At 50.2% G+C, this 17,188-nt stretch overlaps 1 protein-coding gene across 5 annotated transcripts in view; it reads right to left on the bottom strand.

The window, feature by feature from the left end:
* The window catches only part of KDM6B (lysine demethylase 6B), a 950,060-nt gene that overhangs the window by 100,444 nt on the left and 832,428 nt on the right, over window positions 1-17,188 (bottom strand). For all 5 annotated transcript variants that reach the window (XM_085639043.1, XM_085639042.1, XM_085639045.1 and 2 more), the window contains 2 exons: window positions 7,529-7,634; window positions 6,824-7,029 (listed from right to left, as the gene is read on the bottom strand). In XM_085639043.1, the coding sequence (XP_085495169.1) occupies window positions 6,824-7,029; window positions 7,529-7,634 (312 nt within the window). The remainder of the gene's footprint in view (window positions 1-6,823; window positions 7,030-7,528; window positions 7,635-17,188) is intronic.

Here is a 17,188-nt window from a genome sequence, read left to right as displayed (position 1 = left end):
GACGACTGGGAAGCTGGAGCTTCCGTCGACGTCTACAACTCCGTCGACGATGGTTAAAAAGAAGAAGAGGAAGTCTTAATCGCTACGACAGCCTCGTCGACGGCAGCCACCCCGTCGACGGAAGCCACCCCGTCGACGGCAGCCACCTCGTCGACTACTTCGTCGACGATCGCCTTGACGACGGTGGGGTCAAATTTTGCGACAATGCCATTGGTGCCAATGTCAACGCCAGCACCGGGGTCTGTGGACGGCTCCTTGCTGCTACGTCTTAAGGCTGTACTAGACCCAGTTATGTTACCACCGGGACCTCGACCACCCCGTCAACTATTTCCTTCGGGGGATGAGGACGAATCTGATTCGGATGAGGACGATCAGTCTGCTTTTCGGGATGCTCATAGTCCCTCTGAGCTCCATATAAAGTGCCAAGACTTTGAGGAGGATGAATACTACGATCAGGAACAAGAGCAACATCCCCCTGCTCCGGTTCCTATGGTGCAGCTTCCTGTGCGGCTTATTTCCAACCTCCAATACATGTTGGAAGATTATAATCGTCGCTTTCCAGCATCCTCTCAAAGTTCTCCACGTGAAGCGCCATCTGAGGTTCCACCTCCTCCTATGCTGCCGACGATACCTACGCCCTCCACACCTGCACTGCCTTCCAATGCAGCGGATGATAATATGGATAATCTAGATACGGAAGTGGGTGAGCTTCCGGAGGACGACTCTATGGCGGACTGGGATGACTACCAAATCAATTCGCCCGCATCACCGCCAAGGTCGCCAGTCAACTCGCCACCTGTCGACATAACAGGGTTCCACCAGCTGATGGAAAGAGCAGCACAACGCTTTCACCTTCCCATGGTGGTTAGGGAAGAGGACTGTTTCTTGTACGATTTCATGTCCCAGCCTCAGAAACAAGTACGAGCTGTGCCCATTATAGACTTCATATGGAATGAAGGTATAAAGTTAATGAAAACGCCTAATTCTATTCCGGCGGTGCTCCCACGCCTGGAGAAAAAGTACAAAGCTCCGGATTCTTCCCCAGCCTGCTTGGTGTCTCAACCTAAGCCGGACTCAGTGATTACACAAGCGGCACAGCGCCGCTCCAAAAATCCATCATCTCCAATGTCGGCGCCTCCGGATCGCGACGGCCGTCGCCTGGATGCCATCGGCAAGAAGTTCTCAACCATGGCGTCAACAACGGTCCGGGCTGCGAATTCTTTGGCAATCCTCGGCCGTTACGATAGACAGATGTGGTCGGACATGGCTGCTCTGGTCAAGCTTATACCGGAAGATTCTAGAGCGGAAGTTCAAAAGATCCTGCAAGAGGGTGAGAGGGCGTCATCCGAGATCATTGACTGCTCTGTTGACATCGCATCCACCGGTTTCCGTCAATTGGCGGGAGCAGCTGTCCTAAGAAGACAGGGTTGGCTTCGATCAACCTCATTTCGGCAAGAGGTCCAGGCTAAGATTTTGGACATGCCATATGACGGAGAGTCATTATTCGGCCAGCATGTGGAAGATGCTTTGCAAACCATAAAAAAGGACACGGATACGGCTCGTTCCCTCGGCACTCTTCAGTTTAGGAAGCAGCCCTTTCGAGGTGCGCGCGGCACCTCCTCATCATCTTTTCGTGGGTCCTCTTCCCAGTACCGCTCCTACAACCAAGGGCAACAGCGGTACTCTTCACAACCACAGCAGTCCTACAGACAGCAAGCTGGCAAATCATATAGAGGGAAGTCAAATTACAGGGGGAATTCAACCAAAAAACAGTGACTGTGTACGGCAGAAATTCCTTTTTCCCAGTTGTCCTCTAGTTCCTGTTGGGAGGAAAAATCTCCCAGTTCTTTTCAACTTGGTCCTCAATCACTTCGGACCGCTGGGTTCTGGATATTATTTCAAGGGGCCACGCCCTAGAGTTTGTGAAGGTTCCTCCACGCACCCCTCCATCCGGACCTCCTCCCGCCCATCTCAAAGAACTTTTCAATCAGATCCAAATAATGTTAAACAAGGGTGCCATCGAAGTGGTTCCGAAATATCAAAGAGGGTTGGGGTTCTATTCCCGTTTTTTCCTCATACTAAAGAAATCAGGGGAGTGGCGTCCCATCCTCGATCTAAGGGTGCTCAACAAATTTCTCAAGACCCAGTCCTTCCGAATGCTCACATTAAAGGACATCCTCCAATTCTTCTCTCAGGAGGATTTCATGACAATGATCGATCTAAAGGATGCATATTTCCATGTGCCCGTTCTGCCATGCCACAGGAAATGCCTACGATTTCGAGTGGGCCACAAAGATTACCAATTCAAAGTCCTACCCTTCGGACTCTGCTCAGCCCCACGGGTCTTTACAAAATTCCTGGCCCCGGTGGTGGCTCATTTACGGCAAGCGGGTATTCAGATATACCCTTACCTGGACGATTGTCTCATCAAATCTCAATCCTCCCACCAGGCGGCCCTCGATACCCAGCGCTGTCTCGATCTGTTCCAGTCCCTGGGTTTGTCGATCGATGTGCAAAAATCTCAACTCAAGCCGACTACGTGCAAGACCTTTCTCGGCGCTTCTATCAATACGAGCACAGCCATGGCTTTCGCTTCAGCAGAGCATCAAGAACGGATTCAACAGCTTGCAAGCTCCATCGCAGCAAAGCAGTCAGTTTCAGTCCGCACATTGAAATCCTTTCTGGGAATGGCGTCCTCATGCATCGCTTTGATCCCTCATTGCAGACTAAAGAGTCGTATCATTCAGGAGGAATTAGACAAGCAGTGGCGCCAGGTTTCCGGTTCCTTCAACGATCAGCTCGTGGTGTCACCCCGCATGGCTCAAGCGCTGCATTGGTGGACCCGTCCTGCCAACATCGCAGCAGGAACCTCTTTTCTGTTGACAACCCCAGAACTCGTCCTTACCACGGACGCATCCATGGAGGGTTGGGGCGCACATTTTCAAGATCTATCCGTCAAGGGCCAATGGTCAGCGGCTCAGCGTTGCTGGCACATCAACAGAATGGAACTGATGGCCATTTTCTTGGCGTTGAAATCCTTCCGCCTCCAGTTCCAGGGGAAGTCAGTCCTTATTCAGACAGACAACACCACTTGCATGCACTACCTGAACAAACAGGGCGGGACAAGATCTCCACCGCTCTCCCGTCTGGCGCAGACGATTTGGAGTTGGGCCATACTCCATCAGATAACGTTACAGGCAATTCATCTGCCCGGCATTTCCAATACTCTAGCGGATGCACTCAGTCGGTCAGCATCATCAACCCACGAGTGGGAGTTACATCAACCAACTCTGGAATTTGTCTTCAACCTCTGGGGTCACCCGACAATCGACCTCTTCGCAACCCCTCAGAATACAAAATGCCGGTCCTACGCAAGCTGGTTTCCCCACAAAGGGTCGTGCGGAAATGCCCTTTCGATCAGTTGGTACGGGATATTTGCGTACGCTTTTCTGCCGATTCCTCTGATTCCGCGAGTGTTGCGGAAGATGAGACAACAACCGTGCCATGTACTCCTCATAGCTCCATGGTGGCCTCGGCAAGCATGGTTTTCGGAGTTGCTTCTCCTATCCCAATGCGAGCCCATCCTTCTTCACCTGAAGCCGGATCTGCGGACAATGAACAATGGTCGGATATGCCATCCGAATCCCAGCTCTCTCAGCTTGTCGGCTTGTCACCTGAGCACCTTGAATTTGCTCATTTGAACATTCCTCCAGCCTGCAGGGAGGTGTTAGCTAAAGCAAGATCTCCTTCCACAGTGAAAACGTATAAGCTCAAATGGAAGCGATTTTGTCTTTGGTGTGCTTCCGCCCACATACATCCTGTGCACGCTCCCCCAGAACACATTCTGCCGTTCTTCCTACAACTAGCGCAGTCTGGATTATCGCACTCTACCTTAAAGGTCTTTCTAGCGGCAATATCTCGCTTTCGACAAGATGGCTCGTCCTCTCTCTATTCATCCAGAGTCATACAGCAATTTTTCAAGGGTCTCTTCCGAATGTTCCCGCCCATCCGGTGTCCTCCACCCACGTGGCGCCTGAACATCGTGCTGGCTCAGCTCATGAAGGCGCCCTTCGAACCTATCCACTCAGCGGATGTCAAATTTTTAACTTGGAAAGTGGCCCTCCTCCTTGCTCTGACCTCTTCCCGCAGAGTCAGACACATTCACGCCTTTACAATAAAACCTCCGTTCCTTCAATTCAGATCGGACTGTGTCATTCTCCGCACTAATCCGGTTTTTATACCTAAAGTGCCATCCGATTTTCATCTTAACGAACCGGTGCTCTTAAAAACTTTTTTCCCGCATCCACAAACTCCGGCGGAGCAAAGCTTACACTCTCTGGACTTGAAGAGATGTCTTAAATTCTACATTAGCAGAACTCAATCCTTTCGCAAATCTGACCAGTTGTTTGTGGCCTACGGGCGTGCTTGCAAAGGACAATCGGTCACCAAACCCACGATTGCCCGTTGGGTTTCATCAGCAATCTCTTTTTGCCATCAAAGGGCTGGTAAGCCTCTGTCTTCGAGAGTGAGAGCTCATTCAACGAGGGCTATATCATCTTCCACTGCCCTGTTCTCTGGTGTGCCCATCCATCAGATATGCCGGGCGGCTACGTGGTCCAGCAGGCACACGTTTACGAAGCACTACTGTCTGGAATCCATTAATAAAGCAGACACGGCTGTGGGACAGGCAGTTCTACGGAATCTGTTTAAATAAGGTGAGCCTCTGCTACTTCCCTCCTCCTGGGATATTCTTAATTGCGTTCTAAATACATTGTCATTGTATTTCAGGCAATATCAATACGGCTTGGTCAGCCGAATACTGTTTACTGCTTACTATTCTATTCAAGCATGTGAATCTATGAAAGACACCCCAAATACTGGAGAAGAACAAATGTTACTTACCTGTAAACTGTGGTTCTCCAGTATTGGTGTCTTTCATAGATTCACATGCGACCCACCCTCCTCCCCTCAGAGGCTCTCTTCTCCTCTTTCGGCTCTTTGGTCACTCTCGTGCTCGAAAATCTGAGGGTCTGAGCCTCTGAGGAGAAGGTTCTAGAGGGTGCTAGCGCCTGATTGGCTGGAGTTTGGACTATAAAATGACAGTGATAAGTCAGTAAAGTGATTCTTTTTCTCAATGCTTTCTTATGTCTCAATGCTATCCTATGGTATTTTAACTTGATATGTTATTTGAACTATATATATATATAAAGTTTATTGGGTATGTATATACTCTTATGTGATTATGTATGTATATATATATATATATACATGATACTTATTGCTTTTTATATATACCGTGGGACTCCCACTTCGACGACGGGGAATATTCAAGCATGTTAATCTATGAAAGACACCAATACTGGAGAACCACAGTTTACAGGTAAGTAACATTTGTTCTTCGGTCGGCGCCGAGGTTTTCGGGGCCGACGGCTTTTTAGGCTTGTCTAAGCCGTGCTTCTTTGGGACCTCCGATTTTTTGGTCGGTGCCGAAGAAGGCTTCGGCACGGAAATGTCGGTGCCGAGGGCCTTGTGATGTTTGATCGGCGCCGGAAGAGTAGGCTTCGACACCGAAGGCTTTGGTGCCGGGTTCGGTGTGGAGGTGGAGGCCGATTTTTTTCTTCGGTGCCGAAGGGTGTTTTTCGGCACCGGTGGTCGGCTGGCTCGAGCCCGAGCTGCCGGAAGGCTTAATAGGCTTCTTTACCGGGCCCATAGGTGGGGTGTGAGAAGCAGTGTCCTTGGTCTTGCCTAGGCCCGGAGGCGAAGGTGTGACCGAAGCCTTTTTCGGTATCGGCGTGGGAGGGGGTATTGTACTCACGACCTGCTGCGCCGGGGTGATGTCCTCCACATCTGAGTCGTTGGCCTCGGAAGCGCTGATGAGGTAGTCGTCCTCCTGTTCGATGTTCTGCTGTCCTGGAGCTTCGACGTCGTCCCCGAAGATGTCGACTGGAGCGGAGGTCGAGGAGTGCACCATGTTGCGTCTAGCCCGTCGATCTCTAATAGTCTTTTTAGAGCGAAAAGACTTGCAGGCGGGACAGTCTCGGGCCTCGTGTTCTGGGGAGAGGCAGAGGTTGCACACCTCATGAAGATCGGTGTGGGGAAACTTGGACCCACATCGAGGGCACTTCTTGAAGGGAGTTCTTTCCATCAGCCGAGACCGGAGCCGGAATAGGCCCGAAGGCCGCCATCGACGACCGGAATCGAAGAAGTGCCGAAGAGAAGGTGATTAAGATGATTTATGATCTTAAAGAGGCTCGATGAGCGAGGATTTTTGCGTCTATCGTTGAACTGGAAAGTTCGGAACCGGAGCGCGAAGTATTACATCCGAGCCCGATGGCAGAAAAAAAACAATCTGAGCCCATGCGCACTATGAACCAAAGGAGGAGTCACCGACCTCGTGACTTCCAAAGACTTTCCAAGTGGAAAAACAAACTGCAAACATCCGGGCCCAACACCAGATGGCGAGCTATGCACAGTGTATAATCTGCAGCTCATATGACTCGAACATAGATTTAACTCTGCTTTTGGCTTGTCTAGTATTCTAGGTTTTAATTTTGGTCTCTATTAGATCTTTAATCTAAACACTACTACAAGGGTGCTTCTCCCTCCTGTTACAGACTTAACACCTGTTATCAGCACCTAGAGACAAATGGTAGACTGCACTACACTTCATAAATGTAGTAATTATTATTAGACTAGGTAGAGCACAGATAGCAGAAGTGCATTTGATCCATCTCTCTCTCACACAGATACACCTCTAGCCCATCTTCATACCACTGTCTTCTCTGTGAGAATCTCACATTTGGCTCCTCACCCTGACATTTACCTGCAAGAATTCCTGAAAAGATGAAGCTTGGTATTGGGCATACTTGGCAATGGTGGTATGAGAGCGGCTGCTTTCACATGGCCACACCTGCTTGCTGCCTGTGGGATCCCAATTCTGGTCAGAAGGCTGTTGCACCTGTGTCCGAACCTCCACAGAATGCTCAGAATTTGCCTCCACCAGTGTCTTGGTAGAGAAGAGGCCGAGGTCTGTAAGAATTGAAAAGAAGGGTAAGAGAAATAAAGAGAGGAATAATAAAACAGGGAGCCTGTTTTACAAGGGATGGTTACATAGCATATAAAGTCTGTGGTTTACATTCTTTTGGGAGAGTAAAGGACATCTCAGCAGTCTTCTAATGTGCACATGGCCACCCTTTGACACATGGATAACTCGAGTACATTGAAAAATGTTAAAATGGTTCCTTTAGGCATAGAGCATAAAAAGGATCCCGAGTGAGGAACCTATTAAGGAGTCCCCAAGATATAAGGAAGAATTAAAGAGGGGTATAGGAGAAAAGGAGCAGTGCACTGGTATAGGTGCCAGAGCTATAGAGGAAAGTGACTATGAAAACCAACTGCAAATCAAGAAGGTAGAGCAGAAAAGAGAAGGCTCATAACAGAACCCAACAAAAATGTTACCTGCCTGCCAAAGATGTCAGGAAAGCAAAAGTGTAAATCACAAATGTGTGCTTTTCTTGCCATCACTTACTGAGTCGCAGTGAACCAGCCAGGCCTCTAATCACAGTGATGGGGTTCTTGGGGTCTGTGCAGAACTGCAGTAGCACCGGAGAGAAGGCGTCCCGTTTGCTCTCCAACTGCGGGAAGAAGAGGCATGATAGGTGTTAAACGTAAACATTTAGTGCAATTTCCTTCATTTTTTAATGCTGAAATCATTATTGAAAAGTAAAACTTTTTTTTTAGCATGGAGTCTCCTGGCCCCCATTATGTTCCTGTGACACAGGAACATCATGGATTCTATATGCTGTGAACTTCCTGTCCAAGCAATCCTTATTAGTGCCTTGTATAAAGGTAGAAGCTGACAAATTATAGACACACTGGAGAAGGAAAAGGCATGTGCCTGAAGCATGACACTACTCTACATTAGATGCTGAGAACAAAGTGGTTAGATCCAGAAACAAGTTTAAATTAAATAATGTATCGGCGTCAAAAATAAATGTATGCCATATTGTAATAGCAACCGAAAACCAGCTATGCCCCACTGCATGCTTACCATCTTTAAACTCTATTTTCCTTGACAGTTCTATGAGAAGAATATATTTTAATCTAGTTAGGTACGGATTATTATGCACAGCTCCTTTTCACAAAGTTGTGGGAAGGAAGGAACACGTGTGAATGTGATATCCTCTCAAACTGCCAAACTATTGTTACAATAGTTTTTAGGTCTCGCCTGACCCAGCGCATGTGCTACTCTGGCGAGACTTTTTGCGAGGGCTCAAAAAAGTGCTAACACTGTAGCCTAGAGCTACAGTGCATGTGCGCGGGCGCGCGCCTCACTTTCGCGGCCGCTTTGATGTTTGTTCGCGATCACTTTCACTTTGATGTTCTCCGTGAGCCAGTTTTTTTTTTCCTGTCTATTACTTCTATGTAGTAATGGTGGCACCCGTGCGCCGCCATTACTACAGAGCAGTAATAAACAGAAACCAGCATTGGCATAGCCAATAGGTCTCGCTTTTGGGACCTTATAAGTATTTAGTTATGCAACCGTTGCATGGCTAAACACTTATAAGGTCCCAAAAGAGAGACCTATTGGCTATGCCAATGCTGGTTTCTTTTGCTGCATGTCCCTATTCCTAATCCACATCCTGTGCGACTATATAGCAATACAGGGTTGCCCGCAGGGTAGATTATCATTGCACCAGGGATAATCTCCTGCCTCAACAGGCTAGTCCTAAGGGTCTCCCTCTCCAAAAGGGCTGCCTGGGTATGAATCCGAATGCACGGACCTGCCAGGTTACTGACGGTGGGGGAGGGGCGTAGAGCCATGGGTCAGGTGACTGCATGGGTGAGAGGTTGTCCTTGTAGCAATTTAGTAATCTTACCAGTCTCTGGATGCATGAAGAACTGCATCTGCCTGGCGTCAAACATTTCTGCCAGTATTTCAGGATGGGAGCCTCTGAGTCTTCTTATCTGTGTCGAAGGTTACCTCGGTGTGAACATAACACTGTTGCAGAGGCGCTCTCTGCGCCAGTTTCAGTTATAAAGGGGGAGGTTTGGTACCCTTCAAACAGGAGTGGGGGACTGCGAGGCGGGGACTCGACGCTCTTTATTGGGAGCTTGCTCAATGCTGACCGCAGCCAGAGTGAGGCAGAGTCAGAGGATGGGATTTTCTTTCTGGATTGTGTGGGGCTCGACAGCCATTCCTGTGGCAATCAGTGCTGTGCCTTGGCATAGGAGCACTTAAGTGAATGGGGTTTTGTTCCCCGGCATTGTTGCACTGAAGCAGTTCTCATTCCTCGAAATCTGCTTGGGTCGCAGTCCTGCTGGCTTCGAGTCCTTCTAGAACTTCTTCGGAAGCGCACAAGGACAATGTTCTGGGCTGGGTGTCGGTTAAGCTCCTGGGATCCAAGAGAGGCCTGTCTCTTCCTTCTCGAAGCCGGGACGGTCCTGTTCACTGAAAATATCAGGGGCCTCAAAGAATTACTGCTGCTGCATTTTATCTGCGCCCAACTCCGTTTCCTTCGGTGCCTCAAGGTCTTTGCTTAAATCAGAGGGGGAACTCACAGGAGGTCCTGTTGTAGTCTGAGAGAGTCCAAGATTGCAAACCATGCGCTGGTCCATGCAGAAGTACTTTGCATCTTGGACAAATCTGGAAGGGTGTGTTTCATCACCCCCTTCCTGTCTGTATTCTCTGGGGTGAGCTCTCGACAGAAAGAACAAGCATTAAAAATGCAATAGGTCTCGCCTTTTATTAAGTTAAAGCCATTTGCTTTGCTATGCAATACCATTAGCAAAGCAAATGGCTTTAACTTAATCAAAGGCTAGACCTATTGCATTTTCAATGCTCCTCAGAAGTCTTTTGAGAAAACTATGTCACACAAGAGTACTCATGTACAGCTGTACACAAACACTCAGAATGTAGAAAGGGTATAAGTAAAGGTCTTCATTGCCCCTCACAAAAAACAACAGCAATTAAGAAATACACATCCCTTACAACAATAAACACACCTAATCGCCGAACAACTACAAGTGGACCGCAACGTCACGCGTGGCATCAAAGTCCATCACTGAATATTCAAGTCACCAAAATGCCCTGTTTACACCATTCACTGAGGCCTTTAAGGAAGAGGTCTTGCTGCCTGGAGGAGCTAGAGTGGACAATAGACCTGTGAAGTGAATAACAAAGCGGTGGGGGGGCTGGACCAGATTAGGCTGAGGGTGAACGGCAAATTCAGCTCCTTGCTACCAAGCCCTCCATCCCGCACTCAAAATCCCTCACTCCACATGTGGCAGCTCAGCAAGGCACATTCCATTGGGGGACAGGGTGTGGCATAACCACAGAGCTGCCCACTCTGCCGAGATTGTAATTGGGGAACCACGTTCGGGTCTCGGCGTTGGTTCAATGTTCTACGATTCTGGGCAACTCACTTTATCTCCTGTGGCTACAAAAACAAATGTGTCCTTGTGTAACGGGTGCTCACAAAGCATTCAAATACCTTTGCCTCGAGTTCACGCTATAGAGAAATGTAAAAAATAATGAATATGCTACTTACCAGTATGCATCTGTTCTTGGCATGTAGGGCTGCTGACATTCATATCTGTGCATAGATCGCCGCCTAGTGTTGGGTCCGGATGTTTGCACGTTGTTATCCTGGAAGAGTCTTCGAAGTATCCTTGGATAGGTGACTCCTCCCCTGGACTACAGTGCGCATGGGCATCCTCTCCATCCTCAGATTGTTTTTCGCCATTGTGGCAGTGATGGAGTAGATACAGAAAGTGATGACCATGCTTACAGTAATTCTGAGAGCTGCAGCTGCTACAGGCGCCGGGGAGGAGGGAGGGCGATATGAATGTCAGCAGCCCTACATGCCAAGAACAGATGCATACTGGTAAGTAGCATATTCAGTTCGAGGCATGTTGGCTGCTGAATTCATATCTGTGCATAGAATGTATAGCAGTGCCCTCTATTAGCGGCGGCTACCAGTGCCAGCTGCAGCGGTCTGAAAAAGGGTTTTGAGAACAGCCTGTCCTACAGCTGCCTGCTGTTTTGATTGCACATCTACACAATAGTGTTTGGTAAACGTGTGTGTAGTGGACCAGGTGGCTGCTCTACATATATCATGCAGGGGAATATTTCCTAGAAAAGCCATGGAGGCCCCTAACTTACGTGTTGAGTGGGCTCGTGGGGGAATAGTTAAGGTGCGTTTTGCCTTTTGATAACAAATTTGGATACACTTAACTATCCATCTGGCTATCCCTGCTTTGGAGATGGCGTTACCTTTGTGGTGTGGGGCAAAGGCAACGAACAGTTGTTTTGTCTTCCTAAAGGGTTTGGTCCGGTCGATGTAATACATGAGGGCCCTTTTTACATCTAGTGTGTGGAGTGCCCTTTCCGCGACAGTTTGTGGGTTTTGGAAGAAAACGGGCAGTTCAATAGTTTGATTCATGTGGAACTGCGATATTACCTTGGGCATGAATTTGGGGTTGGTACGTAGTACGACCCTGTTGGCATGAACCTGTATAAATGGCTCTTGAACTGTTAGTGCCTGGAGTTCACTAACTCTTCTTAAAGAAGTGATCGCTACCAGGAAGGCTACTTTCCAGGTGAGGAATTGAATCTCGCATGCGTGGAGAGGTTCAAAGGGTGGACCCATCAGGCGTGTCAGGACCAGGTTGAGGTTCCACATTGGAGCTGGTGGGTGGCTTGGTGGAATAACTCGTTTGAGTCCTTCCAAGAATGCTTTGATGGCAGGCACTCTGAATAGAGAGAGGTGCTGCCTGGTTTGTAGATAGGCTGATATTGCGGTCAAATGGACACGTATAGAGGTGTACGCTAGATTGCATCGGTATAGGTGTAGGAGGTAACAAATGATGTTTTGGATGGATGCGTCCAGCGGGTTAATGTCATTATTACCGCAGTAAATAACAAACCTTTTCCATTTGGCTGCATAGCAAGCTCTTGTAGTGGGTCTTCTGGCCTCCTTGATGATGTCCATACAGTCAGGTGGCAGGTTGAGGGAGCCAAACTCTAGGACTTCAGGAGCCAGATCGCCAGGTTCAGCGGTTGCGGATCTGGGTGCTGAATCTCTCCATGGTTCTGCGTCAAATGCGCGGGTTTGATCCGCAGCCTTTGATGCGGCACCACGGAAAGTTCGAGGAAGGTGGTGTACCATGGCTGGCGTGCCCACGTAGGAGCAACTAGGACGAGTGTCAGGGAGTGTTGTCTGAGTTTGCGAGCCACCAGCGGTATCAACGGTGCTGGGGGAAAAGCGTACGCAAATCTGCCGGACCAGTTCATCCATATCGCATTGCCCTGCGACTGCGGATGTGGGAACCTGGCGGCAAAGCTTTGGCATTTTGCGTTTTCGCTTGTGGCGAACAGGTCTATCTCTGGATGACCCCACTGCTGGAAGTACGGCTGGAGTACTGATGGGTGTAACTCCCACTCGTGCATCTGGTGGCTGTGTCTGCTGAGCAGATCCGCCATTTGGTTGTCCTTGCCGGGGAGGTGTTCTGCCATGAGGAACATGTTCCTCTGAATGGCCCACTTCCACATGCTCTGAGCCAGATGAGACAACTGTGGAGAGTGCGTCCCTCCCTGCTTCTGTATGTAGTACATTGCGGTCATGTTGTCCGTCCGGATCAACACGACCTTGTTGCACAGATGTACTTTGAATGCCTTCATGGCTAGGAAGATTGCCATCAGTTCCAGAAGGTTGATGTGCATTTTCTTCTGTTGTGTCGTCCATAGTCCCTGCACTGTGTAGTGGAGTACATGAGCTCCCCATCCCTGGAGAGACGCGTCTGCTGTCAGTACTATTTGTGGAACAGGCTCCTGGAACGGTCGACCCTTGCAAAGGTTTTGTGGATTCCACCAATGCAGAGAGTTGTATGCCCGACCGCTCACCAACACTAGGTCTTTCAATTGTCCTTGAGCCTGATTCCACTGACGTGCCAAGCACTCCTGAAGCGGGCGCATATGTAGTCTCGCGTGTGGGACTATGAAGATGCAGGAGGCCATCATGCCTATCAACTGCATGAACACTCGCGCCGGAAGGGAGTGTTGAGGTTTGAACTTTGAAATCAGCATTTGCATGCTGTTGATTCTCACCAAATTTGGCTGAGCTGTGGCCGCCAGAGTGTCTATAGTCGCACCTAGGTACTGTTGTACGTGTGCGGGCTGTAGATGGGATTTTGGGTAATTTAGTGAGAACCCCAGACTGTGAAGGAGGTGAATGGTGCGGGACATGTGGCTGGCACATTGCTGGGCTGACTTTGCTTGAACGAGCCAGTCGTCCAGGTAAGGGTAGACGTGTATGTGCTGCCTCCGTAGATGTGCCGCCACAGTAGCTAGGCACTTTGTAAACACCCTTGGTGCCGTTGTCACGCCGAAGGGAAGGACTCTGAATTGGTAGTGCTGCCCTTGAACAGTGAACCTGAGGTATTTTTTGTGTGATGGGTGAATGGGTATGTGGAAATACGCATCCTTGAGGTCAAGTGTGGCCAGAAAGTCTCCCTGCTTGAGCAGCGGGAGGACTTGCTGTAGAGTGAGCATGTGAAAATGCTCGGAAAGAATGCATCTGTTTAGGGGTCTCAGGTCTAATATAGGTCTGAGTGACCCGTCCTTTTTCGGTATTAAAAAGTACAGGGAGTACACCCCCGTACCTTGCTCTTGGACGGGTACGACCTCTATTGCGCCTTTTAGAAGCATACTGTGCACCTCCTGCTGTAAGAGCGTTAAGTGCTCTGAGGACATAGGACGGTTTTTTGGAGGTATTGTGGGTGGAGTGGAGGTTAGTTCTAGACAGTAACCGTATTTGACAATATCTTTGACCCACCTGTCCGTGGTGATGGAGTTCCACGTGGACAGGAACCTTTGTAGCCTTCCCCCGACAGGTGTTATGTGGTCGGGAGGAAGGGAGAGGGCGTCACTGCTTGTTCTTGGGGGAGGACCTGGTGTTGCCGTAGCCGCGTCCTCTGCCCTTTGTACTGGAGCCACGAAATCCACCCCGGGTGTTTTTATCGTAGGTGGTTTGGGTATTGCCTTTGCTGTATGTCTGCTGTGACCCCTGCCCTCTACCTGCTCCCCTATTTCCGGGGCGACGAAAGGAGCTGCTCCGAAAGGACTGAGTCTGGAGAGCCCCCATGGACTTTGCAGTGTCTGTGTCCTTCTTTATTTTCTCAAGGGCCGTGTCAACCTCCGGCCCGAATAAATAGTCGGGGTTGACAGGTTGGTTCAGTATATAATTTTGCACCTCAGGTTTGAACCCGGAGATTCGCAACCAGGCATGTCGTCGCAGCATGACGCTTGTGTTTATGGCCCTGGCCGCCCTATCTGCGGCATCTAGTGCACACTTGATGGAAGCATTTGTGAGTAGCTGTCCCTCTCTGATAAGAATTTCTGCACCTTCTTTGAACTGGTCAGGGAGATGTTGGAGTAGTTGCTCCATTGTATCATAGTGCGCTCTATCGTAGCGAGCGAGGAGCGCTTGAGTGTTGGCTATGCGCCATATGTTGGCAGCCTGTGCGGCAACTCGCTTGCCAGAGGTCTCTAAAACCTTGGACTCTTTGTCCGGGGGAGGAGCGTCACCTGTTGATTGCGAGTGTGCCCTCTTGCGAGCATTCGCAACGACAATGGAGTCAAGAGGTAATTGGCCTCTGATGTAAGTAGGGTCCCCAGGTGCTGATCTGTACTTTTTGTCGATCCTGGGGTTTATCACCCGTGCCCTGGTGGGTTCCTTGAAGATGTCCTTGGCTGGTTTGAGGACTCCTTTCAGCATGGGCAGAGTCTTTACATGCCTTTCCGAGGAAGCAAAAGTGTCCATAAGGAAGTCGTCTTCCACGGTGTCAGAGTGAAGCTGCACGTCATGATTATTTGCAGCACGTTCAATAAGAGCGTTGAACGCTGCAGTGTCCTCTGTCGGAGAGGTTTTCGCTCCATAGAGTTGAGGGTCCTGTGCATCTAGAGGTGCACTGGGGTCTGCAGGGTCGCCCCAAGTTTGATCAGGGTCCTGTTGGTCATCAGGGTCCATGTCTCCGTGGTAAGGGACTTGGTCATCCATATAGTCTGCCAACGCATCCGTGTCGGAGTGTGTGGGAGAGAATGATAGTGGGTCTTGGTAGGGCGAGTCGAAAGATTCGCAAAGCACAGGTTCTGAGTCCACAGGCAGCTTTCTCTTTAGTGGGATCCTGAAAAGGTCCAAGGGTGGCTCTGAAGTTATCCTCCGGTCATGGATAACCATCCTGCCGGTGTTGGCGTCGATGTAACGTGACGGAGACGTCTCAGCAGGTGTAACCGTGGTGTGGGTGACCCGTGTTCTGAGTTGGAACATTTTCGGGATCGTGGATGGCGGCAGGCCAAAAGTTATGTTGGCTGGCGCCGAAGAGGCTGTTTGAGCTTTTAGTGGGCCGGAGCCCGATGTGTCCTGGAGGACCGCTTGGGTTTTGCTGCTTTGTGCTGCAACGGTTCGCGCGTGAAGCGCTTTCGAGGCCTTAGCGCCCACCAGGTTTGTAGAGGCAGCCGTGGACTTTTTCGGCGCCGGTGGATCATCGGGTCGAGGGGCGGAAACGGCCGTCGACGTCTTCGATGCAGGAGGCTTCGGTGTTGCCGTGGAAGCGACGTGAGACGCAGCAGATGATATGACCTTTGGTTTAGGAGTCGATGGCGTCGGCGCCGAGAGCCGAGCAGGTTTGATGGTACCGAGGGCCTTTTTCCGAATGCCGACTCCGGCGTCGGCCGCTTCAAGTTCGGCACCGAAGTCTCGCTTGGTGCGCTCGGTGCCGATGCGTGTCGCTGGCGTCGAAGGTGTGGAAGGCCTCGATCCGACTAGCGCCACTTTCGGTTTCGGTTTCATTTGTACCGGTGCAGCTTTCGGTTTCGGTTTGGTAGAAGGGAAACCAGCCGGTGTAGGTAATAATGGCTGCCGCTGAACGTCCGAGGCCGGGCCCGAGGGCGGGGCCGAAGAACCGCGGGATAGGTCTCGGGTAAGGCCCGAAGGCGATCCCTCGACCGGAGCCATAGACTGTGGCACTGGGCCCTCGTCAGTCTGAACGGGTAGGCCTTGCTCGTCATTGGAGCTACTCTCTTCGGCCCCTAAGGCCTCATCGTCGTCTCCTACCTCGGCGTTGTCTTCATCTCTGCGAAAGAGTGATTCGTCGACGTCGTCCGAACCGGAGTCATGTTCGGAACCCGGATTGGAGGGTAGGACTTCCAACTCCTCGACATCTTCGGCGTTGAAGATGTCTGCCGGGGCCGGTGCCGCGTGCTGCGCTTCGAGTCTCGCCGCTCGACGATTCCGTAGAGTCTTCTTGGAACGGAACCGGGCACAGGCCATGCATGTCGATTTGTCGTGGTCCGGCGACAAGCATTTGTTGCACACCGGGTAGACGTCGATATGGGGATATTTCGCATTGCATACCGGGCACCTCTTGAATGGTGTCCTCGACTCCATCGTCGGTGTCGTCGATGGTCAGGTAAAAAGCGAAAAGTTGTTTCCGAAGTTAGTAAGCTAACAGGTAGGGTCGAAACCGATCGAGTGAACAGTACCGACGCGAACTAAAGGCCTTTTGGCCTCGACTAACTTTTTCCTAACTGGAGTTAAGATAGCACATCCGAACCCAATGGCGGAAAAAAACAATCTGAGGATGGAGAGGATGCCCATGCGCACTGTAGTCCAGGGGAGGAGTCACCTATCCAAGGATACTTCGAAGACTCTTCCAGGACAACAACGTGCAAACATCCGGACCCAACACTAGGCGGCGATCTATGCACAGATATGAATTCAGCAGCCCACATGCCTCGAACATATATGTATATGCTGCTGGCTATGAAGTTATAACTATCTGAAGGTGCACACAGGGCATGGGGACATTCAGGAGCTATACGAAGTAGAAGCCCCAGTTTCCCTCCCCAGCTCGCTGTAATCCCCAACCCATGTTTTAAACCTGCTCTCCAGACTACTGGCCGCTGCTCCTCGCTTGCTTCCTGTCCCATACAGGATCGTATTTCACTTTACGCAGCCACAGCTCCTGGAAGGTTATTGTCCAGAGCCCGTTCCATGGCGAGGCGGGGCTCAGTATCTACAGCCAAGTAGGAGCGTCCAGAGCAGGGGGTGGAGCCATGGGGGAAAATGGAGAACCCCTGGGAGGGCGCTCTGGGAGAGGTGGCCCTGGGAAAGAGGGGTGAAAACTT

The sequence above is a fragment of the Triturus cristatus genome, chromosome 12, assembly GCF_964204655.1.
Source record: "Triturus cristatus chromosome 12, aTriCri1.1, whole genome shotgun sequence".
NCBI lineage: Eukaryota > Metazoa > Chordata > Amphibia > Caudata > Salamandridae > Triturus > Triturus cristatus.
The sequence above is the reverse complement of the archived record's forward strand: the minus strand, read 5'-3'. Positions and strand labels throughout refer to the sequence as shown.